This window comes from Podarcis raffonei, chromosome 17 (assembly GCF_027172205.1).
Source record: "Podarcis raffonei isolate rPodRaf1 chromosome 17, rPodRaf1.pri, whole genome shotgun sequence".
Lineage (NCBI taxonomy): Eukaryota > Metazoa > Chordata > Lepidosauria > Squamata > Lacertidae > Podarcis > Podarcis raffonei.
The window spans coordinates 30,440,884-30,464,881 of record NC_070618.1 but is presented as its reverse complement, the minus strand read 5'-3'; the positions used below and the strand labels follow the sequence as shown (position 1 = coordinate 30,464,881).

The 23,998-nt window shown below is 42.4% G+C and overlaps 1 protein-coding gene across 21 annotated transcripts in view; it reads right to left on the bottom strand.

Annotated features, from left to right (window-relative positions):
• RIMKLB (ribosomal modification protein rimK like family member B) overlaps positions 1–23,998 on the bottom strand; it is a 46,662-nt gene that overhangs the window by 6,147 nt on the left and 16,517 nt on the right. For 18 of the 21 annotated variants that reach the window (XR_008328273.1, XR_008328274.1, XR_008328280.1 and 15 more), the window contains exons 4-8: positions 14,252–14,482; positions 10,488–10,574; positions 6,715–6,918; positions 5,602–5,747; positions 923–1,093 (exon numbers count right to left, since the gene is read on the bottom strand). Coding sequence is in view for 1 of the 21 variants with exons in the window: in XM_053371967.1 (XP_053227942.1) it covers positions 5,284–5,747; positions 6,715–6,918; positions 10,488–10,574; positions 14,252–14,482 (986 nt within the window). In the remaining 20 variants the exon portion in view is untranslated. Of the gene's footprint in view, positions 1–494; positions 1,094–1,899; positions 5,748–6,714; positions 6,919–10,487; positions 10,575–14,251; positions 14,483–23,998 lie in introns of those variants that run through there. The other 3 variants (XR_008328277.1, XR_008328275.1, XM_053371967.1) reach the window with 3 other exon arrangements.

The window sequence follows — 23,998 nt, the reverse complement described above, 5'->3', positions numbered from 1 at the left end:
AACATAAAAAGGCAAATCCTGCACTAGTGCTGCTTAAAAGATGTCCCAAGCTACAAATTTCAAAACATGTTATGGGGTTAAACTGGCAAAAAAACGTTTTGCTTTAGGCAGTGTGCACACAAAATGTTAAAATACAGCAATATTGAAAAACTTATTTCCAACTTGTACACTAAAAAAATGATTTTAAGAGTGTTTATCTGAAGCATTATATTCTTCCTCATTAGAAAGTACCTTCAATATAGGCTATATCGTTGCAGTTGCAGCACTATACAAGTTTCGGGCTGTTAATAAATAGTTTTCAAAGTTATCAAGAGATCATTTGAATCACCAAGTATTACTGACATGAGTACCATCCTCAACAGGACATACTAAAAATGTCTGAAAACGTCACCCTCAAATGGCCTTAACAAAGGATGATAACCACCCTCCTCCCCCCCAGCCCTGCTATAAGAAATTAATTTTATATATAACTTTGTACAGCTAGTTTTTCATACCTGTTATTAATTGATGTCGATTAGTTTTGTGCTGATTGTGCCCCTGGAAAGCACCAAAGCCCTGTAAAAACTTAAGCCAAGAGTGTATATGGGGGGGAGGGGGAAGGGAGTGAGAAGAGCAAGACAGGAACATGGGAGGGTGGAGATGGCAGAATTTATGGAATTACACACCATCCCACCACTCCTTTCTGAAGCAGTGCATGTTGTTTAAACTCATCCTTGCCATGATCCTACTTGAACACATGGATCCTGAAAAGGTTTATTAAAACATGGCTCTAGCAAAAAAAGCAAAAAACAAAAACAAGAAGAACTCAACATGCTTCCTAAGCCTCATTCTTTCTGGACAGTAATAATATTAAAACTAGGGTGTTAGAAGAAAGGAAAGCAATGTTAGCAAACATGGGATGATCAAAAGAGCTGAAAGTTACCTGCCAACAGGTCGGTACTGGATGCCACCAAACTGCTGCGTTTACTGTTTTACCACAGGGGGGAAAAGTTTAGGGAGGAACATTCTCAAGGATTTTTCACAAGCTCTTTCTCTTGCCATCAGAAAGGGGAGAAGGGAAGTTTTTCTCTGGATTGTTTGACTTTTTTGGCTCCTGAAAAGTTTTGCAAAGAACAGTAAGAAAGTGTGAACTGTTAGAAACATCAGCAAAATGAATTATATGTATATAAAAGTTTACATAGCAGAACAGTGTTCCCCAAGAACTACAAATTCCCACCCTAAAACATGGACAGTGCATTAATCAAATAAAAGACATTCAACTGAAAACTGGTACATGAGGGGAGTATGGAAACTTCCAACAATGGTCCAAGCCACCATCAGATCATCCCAAAAATCACCCTCCAAGGTCAGGAGACTCAAAATAAAAGTAAAAGAAAACTAAAGGAAAAAGGTAACATTTCATTATTAATCCTACAATAATTTGCATTTTAGGAATTCCTAGAACAGAGAAAAATTAAAAATAAAAAGAGACAGTAGCAGCAGAGGTTACCTGTCTGAGCACCTACAATTCCATAGAGAGAACAGGAGTGGGTCGTGAGTCTCACACCAGCCAAATAGCTCATAAACCTTCTCAAAAAGAGTGAGCCATGAGAAAGAATTGTACATGTTGATACGTCTTACAATGTTTAAGCCCTTCCACATTTAACCTACTTGGGCTTTGCTTTTCTAAACTGGGAGACTTATTAGAAGTTTAAATGATTTATTCCACTTCTTGATTCTGGTAAGAGTCCGGTGCAGCACCTCTCGTAGAGTTCTTTTAAATTTTTATAAGCATCGCAGGTCCAGAACATTTTTCTTAGGAGATAATCCACATGAGGCATTGCTGGCAAAGTCAGTGAAGCATGATCACACAGTTTGAAAGGTGAGTGCAACCCAACAAGAACAAAAGTAGTCCATGAGTGTGCTGTCCTTCCATCATTTATTACTGATGATCTATCACAGTGTTCCAGAATGAGAGGAGGGTTTATAAAATTTATCAAAACATTAAGACATTAAAGATCTGAAAACATACAAAGCTATAAACACAATCTGCATTTCTACACAATACAAAAATGTATGAAGGTAACCATTTTATCTGCAGAATTTGCTATATAGAAGTACAAACATATTAAAAATACAATTAAAACATATGGAATTCATCAAGCTCCACCCACCACCACACATCCCAGCAACTTTGCTTCCATTTGTGTTATGTCATTGGCTATGCTGATACTATGACTTCTGTCTTACCAAGAGCTCATTTCAACATAAAGTTTCAAACTATGATCAGCAACGCTGGTGCTCTTACTGTATTTAAGTAAATATTCTTCAGAAAAGTGTGACATGTAGCATTAGCTTGTGTGGAAGTTTCACCCTGATTAGTAAGAGCATGATTTGTTTTCTTTACCTGATAGGTATGTTGTTTTAAAAACCTTCTACCATGACATTTCCCTGGTGGAGCTACGATAGGCAGGGTAGGGGATGAATCTACAACCCTTGTTTTTTTTAAGTACAATTTCCTGTGAGATTTTAGTGCAACTTTTCTTCTCCCACAGATTAGCCACAATTTCCTCCAATCTCACAATACATCCATGACCATCTCATGACAAGTAGACAAATCAAAAGCTTGAAAAACTCTTCATGTTTCGTTTGTGTGTATGTTGTTTTTTTAGAAAGAAATGTGTGCTTCATTGCACTGTGTTTATACTGATGTAAACTGGGTCTAGGAATTTGGGGTGGGGAACAAAGACACGTGAGTGTGAAAATCAGACTTCTCACTACCAGTTTTGCTCAAGCAACGTAGACTAAATGCAGCCCATATCAGAACTGTCAAAGAGTTACCAGTTCCTTCCTGGATTCACTTTGTTTCTTTTCAGTGAGTGATTCAGAGATTTGTAAAGTTCTATCAGATAACAGAAGGATAATTCTTTGCTCAAATTCCTGAAATATGCTCAGTGTTTCAAAGCACATATAAGGAAAAAGATTACCCAACTGGGTCGTCAGAGAAACCTGTATTTTAGAAGACACGTGTAGCTGGCAAAGGGTTGAAGAACCACCAACCAGGGGAAAAAATTGTCAAAGATTGGGCTTTGCCTGAGTTGCTGGGTGTTTGGGGTTTTTTAAATGAAAACCTTTGTATCTTTTGTTCCAACCTGGGCACTCAATTTGCTTCATCAGCTAATGTCAACAGTCAACCTTCCACTTGATTTAAATAATATTTAATTCTACAAAAAAGAAGAGTACATATTTTAAAAAACAAAAAAATGTACAAACAAGGCATGACCAAACCTCCATGAAAGCAGGTTAACACTTTTCTGTTTATTGCCGCCTGACGCCTCTCTGCGTAGTAATCCTCAACTGGTGTGTATTTAAGATCCGAGTGAAGGTTAGACAGCCAAGTGGAGAGGATGGGCCAGAGGAATGAAGCTCAGAGCCTCAGAAGGCAGAGGGGCCACGCTCCTTTGAGGCATCCAGATAAAAGCAGCACTGTACACATAAGCTGCCCACCCTCCAAAAACTTTCCACAAACCATCTTCCTGTTGCAAACATTTTACTATGTGGTGTTTTTTTTTATAAAAAGTAATAGGATTCTGTATATATTGTTTCCATGTTGTACACACCCCAAAGAAAATAAATGAGTGAGAAATGGGTGAGGAGGAGGAAGGTGAGGCCATTAAAACAGACCCAAAGCTGCTGTTTTGGTTCTTTTATCAAATTTAATAAGAAAATGCACAGCCAGAAGTATCAGGATTGGGTAGGGGTTGGGAGAGGAGATCATCAGGCATTCTGGAAAAAAGAGTGACGAACTGGACAGACAAAAAACCAATGACAAAACAAAGCAAAATACAGACACATACATAGGGGCCTGAGATCCACAGAAGTGTGGCCTTAAATCATATTCCCATTCTGGCTGGGCCTTACTAGCAAAGTGTCCTATGTTGTTGCCCAAAACCTGCTTAATTCTCTTCAAGATTTATTCTTAAGGAAGTCACTTTAGATTTTAATGTGTTCTACAGAGAAACGTTACTAATAGTAGTAACACGTTAAGTTTACTCCAAGGTGGTTGTGAAATTTGCAACCACTTCAACCCTCCTCCACACCCCCTCCCACATTTTTCAGGGTAACAGATTAAAAAAAAGGTGTCTAGTTTTTGTTTGTTAAATAGTGGTGATGTTAAACAGTATGGGTATTTTCAAGTTTGGCCACTGTTAAAGATGCAGGCATGGAGAAGGAAGTGTTGGACGAGCATGTATTAAAAACGAAACATTAACATAGCATATATCTTGCAAAAAGGACTAAAACACTAACAAATACAAGTCAATGCACATTTGTTTTAAACTAGTGTTATTCTTTTTCACATCGGATTAAACATTATTTTGTACACCAAAAGTTAACAGTGCTGTTTATCTTTGCCTTTTGCGCAAAAGAAAACATGCCACTTCTGCCATCAATGAACAAGACTGAAATTTAGACACACCTTCTCCCCCCACCCCAGGAATTAAAATAATTTCTTAAAAATCCACACATACTAAAATCTTTCTCCGAAAGAAAGTGGTTTGTTTTAAATATAAATGTATGGACATAAACCCATCTGTTAATACTGAAATGGCAGAAGTCACAGGTTTGGTTCAAAAGCTCATGCTGAACTAATAAATGCTGCACCCTGTTTAATTGCTTTAAGGGCCAGACTTCTGAGGCCATTACAGACTGTTTGTCAGGGATGCGAATTCTCACAGATCCTACAGATGTTAGATGGGAAATGCCGATATCTAGAACCTTTGGATGAAACAGAAATTGGCTGCCCTAACCTATAAACTCCTAATGGGACAAAAAGCAAGGGGTATAAAATAACCAATAGGACTGAGCGCTAATGAGGTGAGGGGATGGTTACAGACAATAGTTTACAAATGCTTTTGGAGAATTAAAACTTCTAAGTTCCGAAAGCAGAAATCAAGCTGAATCACTTCCCAATGAACCCACATGCTCTGCAATGAGTTTAAAAATCACAGTGGCATCCCTAATGTCGCAAAGGTTCCAACCCCCTCCCCCACACAAATGCAGGTTCTTAACTGGGCATGACCAAAGGGAAATTGGCTGTCAAAAATATCAACTAAACGTATGTTCTGCAAAATCAATAAGTAGCAAAAAAGCAGCATTCACAGAACATGCGTTTTGATCTTGATCCCCAGACTAAAACCTCCCTTCACCTCCGTAAGCTGCTTCTGATATACAGCACTACAAGTAGTTGTTGTTTTTTTAAAAAAAATGTACAAGAAAGTTGGTCGTATTTATTTACATGTGGCATCACTCCACCAGGAGCTTAATCTCATTGGCTATTAGCTGGTTCATGTTGAATATAGCCCCCGGGAGCTTGGTGAGCAACTCTCTCTCTGTGGTTTCAGGGTCGCTGTCGACAGAGCTGGAGCTGGCGCTCATATTGTCGACAGTGGCGCTAGCTGGAGGGCCCAGCTCTGGCTCGCTAGTCTCGCTAGCCGTGGACACCACAGAGAGCAAGGACATGCGTCGTGTCAAGCGACCGGGGGGAAGAAGGGAAGCGGCATAGTCCGCTATGATACCAGCTACATCTAGATTACAAGCCTTGTCAAAGGCAATGAAACCTACATTTGCATTGGCCTCGCAGACGTAGAACGAGCCATCATCCTTCATGAGGAGGTCGATGCCACATACATCCATCCCCAAGATGTTGGACACCTGGATTGCCAGCTGCTTGCCTTGTTCACTCAGCGAGCACATCATTCCTATGCCACCTGGCAAAAGAGAGAAGGGTAAATCTTAGGGTGGGGCTACTGAAGCTCTACCTATTTGGGGGCTACATCCCATGGACCAAACAGGTAGAGATGCGGGGGCTCCATACTAAATAAGGCTGAAGTCTTGGGGAAACATTTAGGGAAGTCTGTATCAAAAGGATGGAGTCCACCTGAATGACAGAAAACCCAACAGCTAGTGCATAAATGGATGGGCATCTGTCATGGATGTTTTAGTTGATATTCCTGCATTGCAAGTGGTTGGACTAGATGACCCTTGGTGTCCCTTCCAACTCCACAATTCTATGAAAACAGGTGATAGAAAAACTTTTCAATCCAGCAAGGGATGATGAGCGAGATAAACAGATCCTATTTTTTTAAAAAAGAATTGCTTAACAGTACTTGAATACCAGCTTTTAACTACACTGCTTCTGAAAGTGGTTCACGATTAATATAGCTTTACAGGCAGATGATAGTGCCCTCACATTTGGTTCAGGATCTCACTCCATGAGAGGCAAAGCAAAAGGAGTGAATGAAATAAAAGTAGGCATTTAAAAGCTTGGTGGGATAATCAAAGCCCAAGATATGTAACCATGGATATAACAGCCACAGAAAAGATAAAAGTGGTCCAAGGAGACAAAGTTTCAAGATAAAATAAGTGATAATTCAGCCTATTTCCAGTCACACTGTTCGTTGGAAGTAAGCTGGCATGCATCACATCACTATTCTTTTATATTTGTGACCAGATAAAACCATATAAACTGAAGGAAGCCTACTAAGTAGTATTCTAAATACCATTATCTTGTCTTTTAAAAAAGTTGGTCAAGTCTCTAATTTCATAATCTAAATTTTAATGTAACAGCTTAATTATTTGTAATTGCACATGAAACGGCTGCCGCTTAAATTAGATTTTAAACTCTCCTTTGCTGGCCCCAATTCCAACCAAGAATAAGCACACTTCCATTCTTACCAAGCGAGCAATTGCTCTGCATTCTACCATCTGTTGAGCAACGCAGCATAGTGCCCACCACACGACCTCCCACTACGATGACACGAACATCTTTGCCATGGGATTCTTGGACATATTTTTGGAATAGATAAGGGGCCTCATGACGAATTAGATGGCTCAAGTCTGCCAAATGGTGCTTGTCTCTTGCCAGAAACACAGCTTTACCTGCATAAAGACAGTATAGAAGGTGAAAGGGGGAGGAGGTCAGTGAATTTTCTGCATATTTCAAAAGGGTATGAAAAACATAATCCTTAATCTCAGTGCTGCAAAAAATGTATCCTGGCAGCACTGGTGCATGTATGAATAAAATTAAAATTGGTAAAGCGCTTTGCACATTTAGTGCTATAAAAATAGCAAAATTTGAAAAACAAAACATTACCTTAAAGCAAACTCACAATTTCCAACGTTTATTCCAGTTCTCAACTCCCTCAGTATAGGGCTGCCAGTATCCTTCAATCTTGGCCTGTACCATTCCGTGCTATTCTAGTAGTACTAGGTTGCAAGAGCGTTTTGCAACAGGTTTTGGGTTCTCTAGACACATAAAACAGAGGGCTGCACCAATCACAGTCCAAAGATGACAGCCGATTCCAAGGTGCTGTGTATGATTAGCTGATGAACCCAAAATGAACCACTCCCAATTAATTGGTAGCTACTAATTAGTGTAACAGTGAAAAATATAAAAATTATTTATTTTTTTGCCAAATGCAAATCCATGGGAAGTATTAGAATTCTTAGTATCATTTAAGATGGGAAATATTCTTTTGTTGTAAATACCAGTAAGCTGAATGCAACAAAAAATCTACTAAAAAAAATTATCCCTAGAAAAATGAACCCTGAGCCAGGCCTAAAACTAAACTGATACAGACAGCTGCCTCAAGTGGCAGTGCCCCCTAAACTAGTCTTAAGGCCCCAGATGCAGTGGCGATGCGGAGCAAACAAAAGGCTGACTGCTCTCGACAAGGCAGGAAAGGAAACTGGAGCTGTGACGCCCCACTTCACAGAAATCTGTGCTCCTGCCTTGCCCACAAGCGGTCAGTTTCTTAAGCCCTTAGGTCCACTCCGTACAGTGAGGCTTCACAATACATTGCTTCTGAAACAGCTATAACCGCACCATGCAATTCTTGATCTCCAGCCCCTCTTCTTCCTTAACTGACCTATTCAAACTATCTACTTGCCACGAAACACACAAGAGCCTGATGAAATGAAGATAAGTCATTCCTTTTAGCAACTGATAAGGCAAGCAAATCACTTTTGCTTAAAATGTTTACTTTAGGGAAATATTTCATCCCTGTATTTATGCAATCCTGTGTCCACAGGCCTTGGACTTTTGCTTACAGGCAAATTCTTTCTTTCAGACAACCCCCGAAGCCCCAAACAGCTATTCTCCTGCAAGAGGCCACATAACAGAAACACAAAACATAAGCATTGTCCAACAGAGGAATTTCAAAGGGAAAACCCAGCATGAAATAGCTGGACTGGAATATAGAAGTTTGGTTCTACTCATCTGGGTACGCCCCACTGCAGATGTGGATTTACTCAGCCATGCTTAGATCACTGTGTCCTCACTAGGACTGGGCGATAAATTGATATATCGTGATATCAGTTTCATAATTTTTGACGTGGCAATATATTGTGGATCATGATGTGTGTGTGTTTGCTTTGCAAAAATCACAATGTGGGGAAAACTGTGAAGGCAGCCAATGCCTCTGCACAGCTCCATCCTTATTTCAGACATCATGATATTATCAGAATATCGCAATGTTCAGCTGGTGATAGATCACAATGTTGAAAGTCAGATATCGCCCAGACCGACTCCTCACCAATTACTGCTGTTTTAAGTTGTCACTGTGTTTATTTCACATACATTGAAGCTTTTTCTGGAACAACTGTCTGGGATATGTGTGGGTGTGCATGTGCACATGCATTTATGTGTAGCAAACATTTGCCTGTGGTGTTCCACACCAGAATTTCATCTGCAATCACCTCAGTCCAATGCTCATGGCTGGTTCTGCAGGCCTGAGAACAGGATTTAAGTAATTATATCTTGCTTCTGTCTGCTCCTTTGACTGTGTGGTCAGAGAGTTGCCCCACAAAGCATAAATATTAGCCCTGTCTACCCAGCTACCCCTTTTTGCTGCTTCCACGATTGTTACTGTCTAGATATCCAAAACAAGGGTTTAGCCTTAATTCCACATCCCTGCCACCACCAAAAAACAGGACTTCAAGCATTATTTCCTAAATCACTGCTAAGTTCATGGGTTGGTTTCCTGTGAAAATGTTGCTTGCTCTAGTGTTTCCATTCCCCCTCGCTGGCAAAAAGCTCATTCTCCCAGAGATGCACAAAACCTTTCTTATTGGGAGCCTATGCGTTCTTCAGGGTTAGCTTCAAAGAGCACATTGCACCCTAATTAAACCATGCTAACATTACATGCAACTTAGCAGGCCACTGGGAGAAACAGACCGTATGGTGATCCTGCATATGTGATAGTAACACAATTACTATTATTTTAGTCCTGCAGAATGTTCGCCACCGCCCCTCCCCCTTGTATTTTTTATTAAAGTTTTCTTGGTTTACACAGGTATGTGCAATGTCTCTTTTTTCAAGTTACATTTTCCATAGGTCAGTTTCATTTGCTGAGACATTAGGGTTACATTAGGAAGAAAGAGGGGGGAGAGGGGGGGGAAGGGGGTCGCCCCTCCACCTTGTAAACTACTGTATCTTTGCTTACTAGTCAATAGCTCTAGTCTTAGTATTTTCTTAAAATACTTGCTCAAAATGCAGTAATTTTATTTTTAGAAAATAATCTGAGAACCCTGCTGAATCAAACCAGCATCCTCTTTTCACAGTGGCCAGCCAGAAGCTGACAGGAAGGCCACAAGCACAACATGAGTGAAACAACACAGTCTCCACTTGTGTTTCCGAAGCAACTGCTATTCAGAGGCATAAGGCCTCTGATACTGAGGTAAAATACAGCCATCATGACTACAGGTCATTGACCACCTTAACCTCCAGGCTATCCTCAAGGGATACCCTGAATCTTTGTTTTAATGGCTTCAGGTTGCATTTTTATTGCAATGATACTGTTTGTTTATTACATTGTAGAGTTTTAAAAAATATGAAGCAGTTTATAAATGCTCTAAATAAATAAAATCAGAAACTAGAAAAGCTTTGTTGCAAATGTTGTTCGATAAGCTTAATATAAATCAATTACTTAAACAGAGTTTAAATTCTAAATTCAAATGCTAACACCAAAATTATCAATAAATTATACTTTACGCTAGCTGAGCAAAGGTAAGGATTTTTGTTCCTCTTATTAAAATGATTCAACATGCAGAAATACACTTATGTGATTTTGTAGCTAAATAAAACACTTGGTGTTCTACTTATTCACATGTCGAGAGAGGTATACCACCTTAGTTAGAAGGTCCAGGCAAACCTCATTTGCCTGTTCCGCCCATTTCCACAATGTCTTTTTGACGTTTAGGGCTACTTCTGGGTTTGGTGCTATGCCCGATGGCGCATCATTCGGACATGCTTAAATTGGTCATTGCCTGTACATCAGTTTGTTATTCAGGCAAGGGTTGATACTACTACATCACTGTAAAAATCTGCATCTTCTTGTCAAGGCAGAGTTTAGGATATTTAAAGAATTTCCGAAATAGCCAGGAAGCTTTAGACAAAGCACAATCCTCATTCAGCACTCCATAGCAATTATGCACAGATTCTCACTCACCTCTATGACCACGTGTGTTCTTCACAACCATGGGGAACTCCAACACTTCTGCTTCATCAATCATTTTGGCAAAATTTTCATGACCACCTGGACAGGAAAAAATATATACATGTTGCCAGTGAAGCGTTCAGCCAATTTCTAGCAAAGGCATATTCCAAAGGCCAACACAATTATTTAAGAAGACAACCCTGGAACCCAGATTGTTCATTTTCACATCAGAATCTACAGAGGTTATCTATTCTGGCCATATGCTGAATAGAATTTCCTATTAATTTACATGTTGGTTAAAATGTGACTTTCTAATATCAAATCGTCATCATATTTTAACATTGATGCCTTTTCTTTCCTCAATTTTAAAAAGTTTACAATTATAGTACTGTAGAAACAATCACAGGCCTCATGTGAGGGAGTGTCCAAGCTGCTCTGCATGGGAATGAATTTCTCCCAAAAGATCCAATTTGCTTCTTTTTTGTATTTTTAGTATTTATATTTTATTGAAAGAATTTCAATTATCAATTTGCTTCCTGAGGGCACTGATCAATTCAGATTTCATTAGAAGTGCAAATGATATCCACAGCATGCAGTGTCTTGTACCAACTAGGGCTGATATGCAAGCTGCAACTGCTCCTCAACAAATACAGCTCGGCCACAGTGATCCATACCCTAATATCTGCTTGACTGCACCAATACAATGTGGGCTGCCTTTGGTGATTTCCCAGAAACTTAAGTAAACTCACAACACAGCTGCTGTATTACTAACTAGGACTGGCTATAGATCTCATCAGAGCTTACAAGAACTGCACTGGCTGCCACTCCATTTCCGAACACAATTCAAGTGTTGCTCATTCTTTACAAAACCCTACATGGGGCTTTGCTTCTCCCACACAAACCGGCTTCAACCCTTCATTCTTCATCCGAGGCCCTTCTTCTGATTGCCTGCTCTTTGAAATTAGGCATGTGGTAATCAGGGATACGGCCTCCTCAGACGTGGTGCCTTAAATATGGCTACCTTTAAATCGGTCCGGAAATCCCAAATAGTGTGGAATGTTGCTGCTTGGTTTCTGGTGGGAGCAAGGCGACTGGAGCACATAACTTCAATTCTGTACCAGTTACACTGGTTATTGGTACACTTCCCAGTCCAACTGAAAGTGCTAGTTCTGACCTTAAGAGCCCTAAGTAATTTGGGACAGAGTTGTTCAAAGTACTGCCTACATCCATATGAACCTGCCTGGATATTAAGAGATGCCTCTGAGGCTCTGCTTCTGCACCTGCCTGTGAAGTCTATTTAGCTGATGACCATGATGAAGAGCCCTTCCTGTGGTAGGCCCCAGACTGGAAATTCTCCCTGCGCACACATTTTTCGCCGCCACCAATTCTATGCATCTTGCCGTAAAAAGTGATGATCACACACGGTGCAAAGTCCAGGCATTCTTTACTCAGGTACTTGCGCATAAAATATCCAGTGAGTAACAGCCCTGAGTTATTGGATTAAATCACAGCCTGTTCTTTCTTCAGCTGAAAATATGCTACAGATCGCTACCATCTTATGAACTCTAACCTTCTAAGAAGACCAAACATTTAAAGCCTTGTTCTACTATCTCCCTTCATTTCCCTCTTTCATCAAGCAACCAGAGACGAGTATTCTGAAGCGCCAAGCTCCTTTCCAGGCCAGAAACTGAATGCTTAGTACGGGTGTGGGAAACCTTTTTCAGTCTTGAGGACCACATTCCCCCATGGGCAAACTTCCAAGGGCTGCACGCCAAGTAGTGAGTAGGGCCAGAGCCAAAAAAGTGAGCCAAACAAAAGTGACTCGTATCTTTGTACTGTGGATTAGATTCATGCTACAGGAAAGTCAAAAGTTTACCTGCACACTCTTCCACCCCCACCCCACCCCCCGGTCCTTCACCAAGGCAAGACTTGTCACAGTTCAAGAACGCATTCCAGGGATGCAAAAGTATGCAAGGATGGCACAGAGTATGGATGATGAGGGGCCTGGCCCTAGATAGTCCCGGCGTCTAGAAAAAGAAGCTTGGAGAGCCACATTTGACACTCATCCCGGGCCTGAAGTTCCCCACCCTGGCTGTGAGGAAGCTGTTCTCAAGAAAACCCTGCTACATTTGCCATTCACAGGCCAGAGAAGCACCTGACACATAACCAAAGAGGCCTATGCCAGAGGTTCATATAAGACAAACTGCCTCCCATCCTTCAATTAATGCGTCCTTCTCCCTGTAACAGAAGAGCTATGGAATCAAAGGAGGAAAATTAGGTGTCAGCAGGGTAGTAAATGGGAAAACAAGGCTTAGAGGCACAGGCACTAAAAACCTGATTAGAAGCTAGCAGAAGAAGCCAGAATCAGCTCTGCATTTTCCTTGTTCAGAGGAATACGTGCGCTGTAGGACATCTTGCTTCTCTTGGCAGCCCTACATTTTAACCATCTGGCACTTGAGGGGAAGAGAGAAGCCTGAGTCCAGGTCCTTGTATACACACTAAGAAAAACATATTTCTAGCCCTCCACAGACTGAATTCTTAAATACAGTCTGATGGACACATCTATCATCCTGAACATTAACTCCTAACTACCCAGATCTAGAAAAGCAGCAGCTGGCCTGCTGAGGGGCTGTGAAAAAGCAGAATGAACAGTGAGGTAACTTGTGTTGTTAACCCCCATTAATAGCCCTATGCCTCAACAAGGACCACAAAATATGATGTAATGCAGACGAGTTTGTTTAGCTACATATTTATCAGGCAGAAAATGTTTCTAGGATGGTCACCATTATAAGAACATACTGTTCCTAAGCTTCCATATGTAAAAGCAACAAAAGATAAAAAAGCGGTGGGGGAACGGTACCTATCAGCAGTGCATTAATAAAAAAAAACCAACATGGCTATTCCTCATTCATTCATTTTGTTTACATACCACTTAGATATCAATTCAAATTAACCATTAAATAAAAAACTTACTTAAAATACCTGCTGAAATTAAAAAATCCCAGTGTTCAAATGCATTTACTGGTCTTCACCCCATCCACCACTGCACCCAGGCAGAGGCTGAGATATTGCAGTCTCTCCTGACTCAGGTGTTATAGAGAAAGAGAGCTACATGTCATCAGTGTACTGATGAAACTTTGCCCCCAAATGCCTTCCAATATAGAATACTAGAGACAAGACAGTGCCCTCCAGTGCAAGGATCACAGGGCCAAAACCCCATCTCCCAATGTTATCCCCTGGACATATCCCTGCAGGTAGGAGCAGAACCACAGTAAAACAGTGTCCCCATGGTTGGTCAAGAAGGATTCCATTGTCAACGGTATCACAAGTCGCTCACATAGAGAACTAGATACAGGATCACACTCTCCTGGTTCCATTCTCGAACCAGTTCAACCATTTCAGTTCTAAAACTGCCACAATCCAGATTGAAACAGATCCAGATAATCCTCCAGAGCTCCTGCAACTGTTCTGCTATCACTCAACCACCTTACCCAAGAATGGAGTATTTATGACCAGGCAGTACTTATTATAGACCACAAGGCCCAGAGGGAGCTTCTTCAGAAGTGGACACACTAATGCCTGTTTAAGGACAGGAGGCCCAACTCTATTCTTATTTGTACTTGGCAATTTGTCACTAGTCAAGTTGTAGAGTTTTGATTCTTTTTTTTGATTCATTCAAATTTCCCCAAACCATTCAGAGTTTTAGTAAGGATCTCACTTGCTCCAGGTACATGGTCACTATGGACAATAGCATTATTTTAATCTAGGTGGCTTACCATAGGAAAAGGTGTCTGGAAGAGGCACACCATGGCCAGCTAGCTCCTGGAAAGTCCAGAACTTATTGACACAATTAAGTATGGCTTGGGGGCGATTCATGAGCCGGCAGCCCATCTTCTCCAGATGGCGAAGAACTGTAATGTCACTGTCACTTTGGACCCATGGTGTTGGCACACGCACCACCACTACCTGTGGGTAAGCAGTGATGAGTTCCCCGTTGACTCGAAGACCTGCAGCAATAATAAATGAAGGAATGAATAAGAATCTGTTAAGAAAACCAAGGGCCAATCCTCCCCTTCCCACAAAAAGTAAATAAAAGAATGCCAGCTCTAGGTAACAAAAGCATTTTCATAATCCATGTGACAAGAATGATGGAATTAGCCACAGATACACACTACTGATCCATCACTAATGCTCCAGAATACTCCAAATTGTTAACTTAAAAGTTTATCATCTTTTCAGTCTGCTTTTTTCAGCCAAGAAACCACACCCTACTTTTACAATGGTGGAACACTTTCCCCATGATCTTCTGCCAGTAAGCAGGTGTCTTTATTTTTGAGTTTCCAGAGAGGTAGTCATATTAACTGTCTTGCAGCAAAACCAACCTGCAACTCAACATAACTCCATGCATGACTGAGAATTGGTTTGTGCCTTATTTTGGATCAGATTCCTTAACAAAAGGGCCAGATCATTTTTCTTCTTCTTTTTTTTTAAAGACAGCAGGGGAGAAAGAAAACAATATTGCTAGCCTGGGAGGCCACTTTGACTTTAAATCCCCTGTAAGGAACAATCCATTAAAAAAAGAGAGGGGACACACACCTTACATTATATGAATCATTTCAGAAAGAAGTGGCTCAGCAACATTGGGGCTAACACACATGCCTCAGCCCCTAGAACAGGAATGGCTAACCTGTGGGCCTGCCAAAGTTGTGGAACTACAACTCCCATCATCACTGACTGCTGGAGTCCAACAAAAGGTTAGCTATTCAACTGCACATACGGGATTGCCACTACAGAATCCCTGGGTCCCATCATCAAGGTTCTGTGAAGCTGATGAAGTGACAGGGAAACAAAGCCATCCCAGCTGCCTTCTCCTTCTCTGCCCTCAACAGAGAAGAACATCTGCCATTTTGAACTATGTGTTCCCAAGCCCTAGTGGAAGTGTGGGGAGAAAAACGAGGCTGATTTGGTGTTTGATATGTGTCTCAGGAATACACCTTCCCCATGGGGAGGAGCCTGTGACTGGTTGTTCCTAGGAAATGAGGGAGAGAGGAAGAAATCAGCCTTGGCAATTTAACTTATGCCTCCTCCAAGTGCTTCCTCCAGTCATAGGGGAAAGGAAAAATAACAATGGTGCCATGCAAGGCATTCTCCTTTTTCTTGTGGGGGATTCCGCCCCCCCAGCTCCCTGGAGCTAAGGAAAAGGCAATAGAAAACTAAACACAAAATGTTTTAAAATGTATATTTTTTTAATAAGCTGCAGTAGGCACTCCAATCAAGCCTGTTACCTGCTCTCAGGCAGGAAAAATTTGGGAAGCTCCCTTAATTTAGTGCCCTGCTTGTACTCAAGAGGGGGTGATATGCACAATGACTGCTCCCTGCCCCCCCCCCCCAGCAACCTGGAATAATTTCTTCTGGTTTCTCCTGTTCTCTTGGCACCTAAGATACCTTTCAAACCTGAGTATGTAGCTGGAGTATAAAATGCCTTAGCAACCTTAGCTGTGCATGGCTTAGGATGCTGCCTGCCCTGCCCCCACTGGACATTTTTCAACCTCCACATTTACGGAAGGCAGTAAACTAAGCAAGTTCATGTGCTGTGCTGTGCTGTGCTGTCCCTTCCCCTTCCCCAATCCTGACCTCATAATTTTATAGAAAGAGCAGTAGACGACAAGACACTGCTGCAGCACACTTCATTAGCTGCAAGCGAGCACTGCCGCATTGCAGCTGACTTGTGCTTGTAAAGAAGTGTGGTTACAAAGAGAGATGCACATAATTTCAGATCAAATTCTCAAGCACTGTCACTAACCAAAACAGGGTACCGTATTTTTTGCACCATAGGACGCACTTTTTCCCCTCCAAAAATGAAGGGAAAATGTGTGTGCGTCCTATGGTGCGAATGCAGGCTTTCACTGAAGCCTGGAGAGTGAGAGGGGTCGGTGCGCACCGACCCCTCACGCTCTCCAGGCTTCGCACACCTCTCTGCAAGCAGCGGGAGCCCAGCGCTGGGCTCCCGTGCTTGCGGAGAGTTGCCTGCATGCTCAGGCCTGCGCGCGCTGAGCTCAGCGCGCCCAGGGTTCGCGGATCTCTCCGCAAACAGCGGGAGCGGTCCTGCTGCTTGCGGAGAGTTGCCAGCATGCGGAAGCCTGCGCGCGCTGAGCTCAGCGCGCCCAGGCTTCGCGGATCTCTCCGCAAGCAGCGGGAGCGGTCCCGCTGCTTGCGGAGACTTGCCTGCATGCCGAAGCCTGCGCACGCTGAGATCAGCGCGCCCAGGCTTCGCGGACCTCTCCGCAAACAGCGGGAGCGGTCCCGCTGCTTGCGGAGACTTGCCTGCATGCCGAAGCCTGCGCGCGCTGAGATCAGCGCGCCCAGGCTTCGCGGATCTCTCCGCAAGCAGCAGGAGCGGTCCCGCTGCTTGCGGAGACTTGCCTGCATGCCGAAGCCTGCGCGCGCTGAGATCAGCGCGCCCAGGCTTCGCGGATCTCTCCGCAAGCAGCGGGAGCGGTCCCGCTGCTTGCGGAGACTTGCCTGCATGCTGAAGCCTGCGCGCGCTGAGCTCAGCGCGCCCAGGCTTCGCGGATCTCTCCGCAAGCAGCGGGAGCGGTCCCGCTGCTTGCGGAGACTTGCCTGCATGCCGAAGCCTGCGCGCGCTGAGCTCAGCGCGCCCAGGCTTCGCGGATCTCTCCGCAAGCAGCGGGAGCGGTCCCGCTGCTTGCGGAGACTTGCCTGCATGCCGAAGCCTGCGGGCGCTGAGCTCAGCGCGCCCAGGCTTCGCGGACCTCTCCGCAAACAGCGGGAGCGGTCCCGCTGCTTGCGGAGACTTGCCTGCATGCCGAAGCCTGCGCGCGCTGAGCTCAGCGCGCCCAGGCTTCGCGGATCTCTCCGCAAGCAGCGGGAGCGGTCCCGCTGCTTGCGGAGACTTGCCTGCATGCTGAAGCCTGCGCGCGCTGAGATCAGCGCGCCCAGGCTTCGCGGACCTCTCCGCAAGCAGTGGGAGCGCTCCCACGGCTTGCAGAGAGCTGCCTGTTTGGGGGCTGGGGTCGGGGGAAGCTTCCCCCGCCCCAGCCCCGCGCCTGGGGGGAAAATAATTTTCCCCCTTTATTTCCCCCCCAAAAAACTGGGTGCGCCCTATGGTCCGGTGCGCCCTATGGTGTGAAAAATACGGTATTTACAAACTAGATTCCAGTGAAGGAGCCTATCATGATCTCTTACACGTGCTAGAGGATTGTTCCAATTTGACAGAAAGATGACTGGTGTTATCAAGGGTGTCTAGTCTGCCATGCATCCTCTCCTAAATCTCAAGTAATACCCGCAATATTTCCAAGACCATTCTCAACTCTGCATGTACTGCAGCGAAATGAACTCCCAGAAAAAACCCTCAAAAGCATTGGGGGAAGTAGCTACCACTACCACATCTCTAAAGAGTCACAGAAAAAAATCATCCCTTTGTTTAAGCAGCATTCAGACAAAGTGCTTGTTAGTTTTTGTTGTCTACAGTCTGAACATTGGTTTGGCCATCTCATCAATATCAAGTTATTTTATGCAATCAAGGTTGTGCAAATTTGCACAATATTGCATTGAAAGGAAATGGAAAAGCCACTTACATCTTCCACGGAATTTCAGAAATGTAACTGTTAACACTGATAATTTAGCATAATGTCACATTTGCAGCATAAATCTGAAGTTAGTCAGGGTTAATCCGTTTACATGAATCGACTTAGGTTACTGCCTTTTGGTAGTTTCAGAAATATAGTCCAAGTAGCAGTAAAATTGAGTCACCTCTACTGAGATACACTAGTGATTAGCTTCTATTTCTAAAAATACAAGACAACTCCCCCAGATGAAAAACAGAATCTGCCATTTTGGAAAAAATGAACGTTTATTTCAGTTTGTCTATTAGAAGCAGCTGTCAATCACCAGACTACCATTGCTATAAGCAGAGGTACAGATAGAAGCTACATTTCAAGCCACACAGAGACTTGATTAAAATTGACAATATGCACAAAATTCCTCTGCTGTTGATTTTTTACATGTAGAATTTTAAAAATATTTTTAACGTTTTAATCAATTTTGTTTCTTTTGTAGGCTGCATCCACACTATGGCATTACTACATATGCAGGTCATTGATTGTGTGTTTGCACACCTTTTGTCCACATAAGAATTTTCAGATTTAGTGCCTCCAAATTCTATCTAGCTGTTTCCCAGACACGCTAGTTTGCAGTTTGTAGAAACAATTTTATTTGTTTAGCTCTAAGCCATAACAAAGAAAAAAAAGACATTCAGAGTTGAGTCACAAATGTGTTTCTTAATTTCCTGGGAGCCAACTCAAATAAAGAAACACACATGGTAACTTAATTTTTATTTTCCCACAGCAAAAAGCACACAAACTTACTTGAGGTAACAAAAAAATCCCAGCAGGTAAACTAAGACGGATATTTTTCACAAGGATCTTTCTACAGAGGACATTGAGTAATGTGGTGAACAATGTCATCTATAACCATTTTACAAAGACACAGAAATGCTGTTCCAAAGGTAATTTCTTACAGCAGCCATCCAGAAAGGAAGAGAGTAAAATGCTAGGCCTTAATTCTGTAAAAGCAATTATACGTGCAGCCAATGTAATTAACTCCAAGCAATTAGCTGCCTGATGTTACTGAGACAGGAGTGCAGACATGATGGAAATGTGGGCTTGGGAGAGCATATCTTTGTTTGAGTCTGTCTTGCCAGGTGACACCCAAAATCTTCCTGATGCAGTTCATGTGGAAAGCGCTGAGGTGTTGCTCCTGGTGGGCGTAAGTTGCCCATGTCTCACTACCAGAAAGCAGTGTGCTCAACACACAAGCCTGGTAGACCTTCATCTTGCTATTGGCCGTTAGCATTACATTCTCCCTTTTGGAGTGATGAACCATCACTGTAGCTGCCTTGCCAAGAAGCCTGTCCAACTCAGTGCTGATGGAGGTTGCTGCTTATGGTGAAGTCCTGGTAGGTAAATAGATAGACAATCCTACAAATTGACCTCAGATTTGTTGGGGCAAAAGTTTGTTGGGGCAAAAGAAGAATCCAGCTTAGCAGTTGAGAATAGACCTCTTACTTCCTCCAATTCAAAAGATTTGCTTACTTTCAGATCCTCATAGAATCTAGCGCCTGACCTGTGACAGGAGTTTTTTTTTAAAAAAAGGCAGGAGTAGAAACCCAACTGAATAGCTAATATGGGGCATTTTCAGTCTCTCTTCAGGGTTGCATGTTAAATTAACATGCACCGAGTGAAGTATTACTTCCTTTTGTCTGTCTTGATTCTCCCGCTATCAGCTTCATTAAATAGCCCTGAGTTCTTGAGTTATAAAAAAGAGGAAGAGAAGTTTCCCTCTATCAGTCTTCTAGACACACATTAACTCTTTAACAAATATGTATTTCTAATACTCTGGAAATACTTTTAAGCACTTCAGAATGAAAGAGCAGCAATAATCTTAAAGAATGGTTTAAAAGCACTTGACAGCCAGTTCTGTGCAGGGGACGGGCAAGGCCACAAGAAACTGGAGTTTACAGCAATATGTTGCTGTGCTAAAAATAAAAATCTGAGGGTGCACTAAGGGCTACATGGCTTTGTATTGTTTCAAAGTGGTCATTTTAACACCATGATTAAAAACATGAGACCTCTCAGGCTAAGGCCAACTTGGGAATCAGCACTGAATTGAATCAATGCCCTATTGAGTTCTATGGCAAAATTCCTCATTAGCTGTAATCCATTCTTTTTGGCTTTTGTGTCCTGAAAATACATTTTAGTAACTGAAGCAGGCCAAATATAAATTAGTTTCAGATTCAGAAACAAAGAGATCCCACAAAATTATTTTTTCTAATTGATTTTAGAAAGTTATATAAAAACACAAACCACAAAAGGGGGAGGGAGAGATAAAAGAAAAAGAGAAGAAACAACGGGAGAAGGAAAGAAAAATAAATAACTTCTGATTAGTCTATCAACTATTCGTAAACATTATTCAACTCATCCATTCCAGTATTACACCTAACAAAACCACTTTCTATAAACCAACATTATCTTCAGTCTTCAAGCCCAAATTCCATTAGTTCATTTTATCGTGCAAAAAATCTGTAAGAGGTTTTCAATCCAATGTGTTAGAAGTCTTTTTTCTCTGATTAAACATGTCAGTTTCGCCATCTTGGCTAAGTCCAGTAATGTTAACAACCATCCTTCCACTGTTCGTGAATATGAGTCTTTCCATCTTTGCACATATCAAAGTCTTGCTGCCACGATCATGTGTTGGAATAAAGTTCCATAGCTCTGGGGTAATTGACCCCACGTCCCAGCAGGAAGAGATAATTAGAGAAAGGGATACATTTGCAGATCCCGTTCCCATCCAGGCTCTTAACGTGGCTTTTGGGCAAGATGTTGATGTTGTTCACCCCCATCAGGGTTCCCAGGAGCCGACTTCTCCAGTGTGGTGTAGTGGTTAAGAGCAGTGGACTCGTAATCTGGTGAACCGGGTTCGATTCCCCGCTCCTCCACATGCAGCTGCTGGGTGACCTTGGGCCAGTCACACTTCTTTGAAGTCTCTCAGCCCCACTCACCTCACAGAGTGTTTGTTGTGGGAGAAGAAGGGAAAGGAGAATGTTAGCCGCTTTGAGACTCCTTAAAGGGAGTGAAAGGCGGGATATCAAATCCAAACTCTTCTTCTTCATCATCTCCATACGTAAAAACAGCTTTTTCATAGCATCAGAGGTTAATCCCCTCTGTTCATTCTTATCTCTAGAGCAAATTCAATAACCAAGATTTATGCCCGGCTTCCATCAATCACCACACAATTATCTCCATCAGCAACCTATCAACAAAAGACGTTCAGTCCCCTGTGTCCCTTCCTTGAAAGTCCGATCCCTTTTTAGAGCTCAGTGTAACATTGCCTACTTCCCAGTCTTCTTGTAAAGAGCTCGGTTTCAGGGCTATGGCAGGCAGATGGTTCATCCTCCGACAGTGGCAGTGATGTGTGCTCAATCAAGAGACGAGTGTTGCAAAGCTGGAGATCTTTGGTAGGATGCTGCCACGGCCTCAACTGTGGTGCACACTCTGGGAGGTGGCAATGCAGTTACAGGCAATGGTGAAGTCTGAACATGGTGTTCAAAGCTTATGAATAGGGGTGTTGCTGCCACCTGTGGTAAGCTGGAGACCTTCTGTCAGTGTCTTCTGTATCTGCCAGGACATGGCTGTTGTGGGGACTCAGGAATTGCCCCCCACGTTTCTGATCAGATGCACACAGTATAGAGGCTGCCTGAGTGGGATGGGGAAGACAACAGCAGGTGCTACCACTGCTGTGACATCCTCAGGGATGCTCCTACCACCAACCCCCCCCCCCCGCCCGCCCGTTGCAAGGTACACACGTGCTTCCTGGCCTATTGTGGCTTCTGCTGTGCCTTTGGCTCTGGGTACTTTTGGCTCTGGGGTACTTTTGGTAACTGCCCAGTCACATCTCCCTGCGTATGCATGTTTTTGGGTGGGTGGGGGCCTACAATAGCCTGCGTGGGCGTTTGCAAGGTGTGTGTGCCGCAAGGAGCAGGGTGTGATGGTGATCTCTGTGACCTGGTCCTTCCCTGGTCGTGTTGTGTTGCTTGGTTGGTACCTGTAGCTGGGAAATTGGTGTAACTGAATACACGTCATGTGTTGACTGGCTGCTGCACTAGGCACTACTGGGAACACCATGTGCACTTTATCTCGTTTGTTTGCATTCCTGTGCTTGTGATTGCAAGATGCTACCCATGGGCTATATGTGAGCAGCCTCACAATTCCTTTGCATCTGATTACGGGGCCCAAAAACGCTCTCTGTGCATCAACAGAAGGCCACAGTTCCCATGGTGATGCTGGCTAAGCTGGCTCTCCTGTAGTTTTTTCCCCATTTCACCAGAATGGACCTAGCCTAGATAGCATTTCTCTCCACCAAAGAATCCTGAATGAACTCTGGATCTGACATACTATATGTCGACTTAATAGAAGCTGAGGTAATTTATACTAGTTTCTTGTGCTCAGGATCGCTCCCTTAACTTTGTGTGTAAGCCCCCTCTGCCCCCTGCCCCTTTTTGTGACATCTTTATAACGTTTAGGGGCTATTTCAAGGTTTGATGCCATGTGCGCATGATTGCGAGAAATTTGGACACGACTAAATTGGCCATTGCCTGTACAGGAAAGTATTTTGTCCAGTACAATCACCTTTATTATTTATATAAAGACTGGATAAAAGAACAAATAAAATCCTTTCAACAGAAAATGGGAGAAATAAGATCACAATTAAAAGTATTTATGAATCAAACTTTATTAGAAGTAACGTAATACGAAAACTAAGAGTCAATATGTTTTAAATGCATCTTTGTCATAATCCAAAGAAAGCACTTTTCAAATATCACTTGCTGTTGTATGTAAAAAAACAAGTTGCCCAGCATATTTGAAAAAGTGGACAACAAAAGGCACAAGAGAAATTTCCAGGGGATAATGGAATTATTTATCGGGGAAATTAATAAATATAGAATAGATTCTACACTAGAGGAAAACTGATTTAAGATGTTATCACAATGAAAATAAATACAATTTATTTATTTCATAAAATTTATATACTGCTTGATTGTAAAACAAACAAACCTCAAAGCAATTTACAGATTAATATTTAAACAATCAATAAAACTCGATTTATTGCTGGAAGTGTGGAAACAAAAGTGTTTTGACCACTATTGGTGGTCCTGTGTTTATACTGAAACAGAGTTGCTAGCTTTTGTCTCTCCAGATGGTGGATGCCAACTCCTATTAGCCTCAGTCAGCATCAAGGATTCTGGGTGCTGGATACCAACAACATTTAGAGAGCCACAGGTTACCTACCCCTATAACTAGATTTGTTTGGAATCAAATATTAAAAACTATTAATTTCAGCTTCAAAGTCTGTGTTTGGATCCCCAAAAATATTCCCATTAACAATATTTAAAAGGAACTGCACCCAAAGATAAATAATAAAATAATTTTATGATAGGTGCAGAAATACTGGAGGTGATGTGCTCTTAGGTAGGTAGGTAGCTGCTAAATAAATAAATATTTAGCATTCTTACATACAGCTTTTTGTCAAATCATGACCTCAAAGTGATTTATATCAAAACAAAACAATATCAAAGAATCACATAAACAATCAAGATGGTAAATAATAGTAACACTACTACTTAAAAAAAAAAGTTAAATTCAATAAAATTATTGCCTCCAGGCACTGGTTCAACACCAACGCCAAATTTCATATAGATTGGATGGTATAGAGAGGTAGGCCAGTGATGGCACTGGCCTGTAAAACCCCAATAGCTGCCCCCAACAACTTCATATAGTTGTCAAACAGCATGGGAGGCAGGATAGAGCCTTACAATGTTTCAAAGGACCCAGCAATGGGGTCAATCAAATATTACCCACTGCTACTCTATGAAAATGACCAAGAAGGCAGAAGCAAAACCACTGTGTTATCAAAGCCCCAACCCACAACCTGCAGAGTCACTCCAG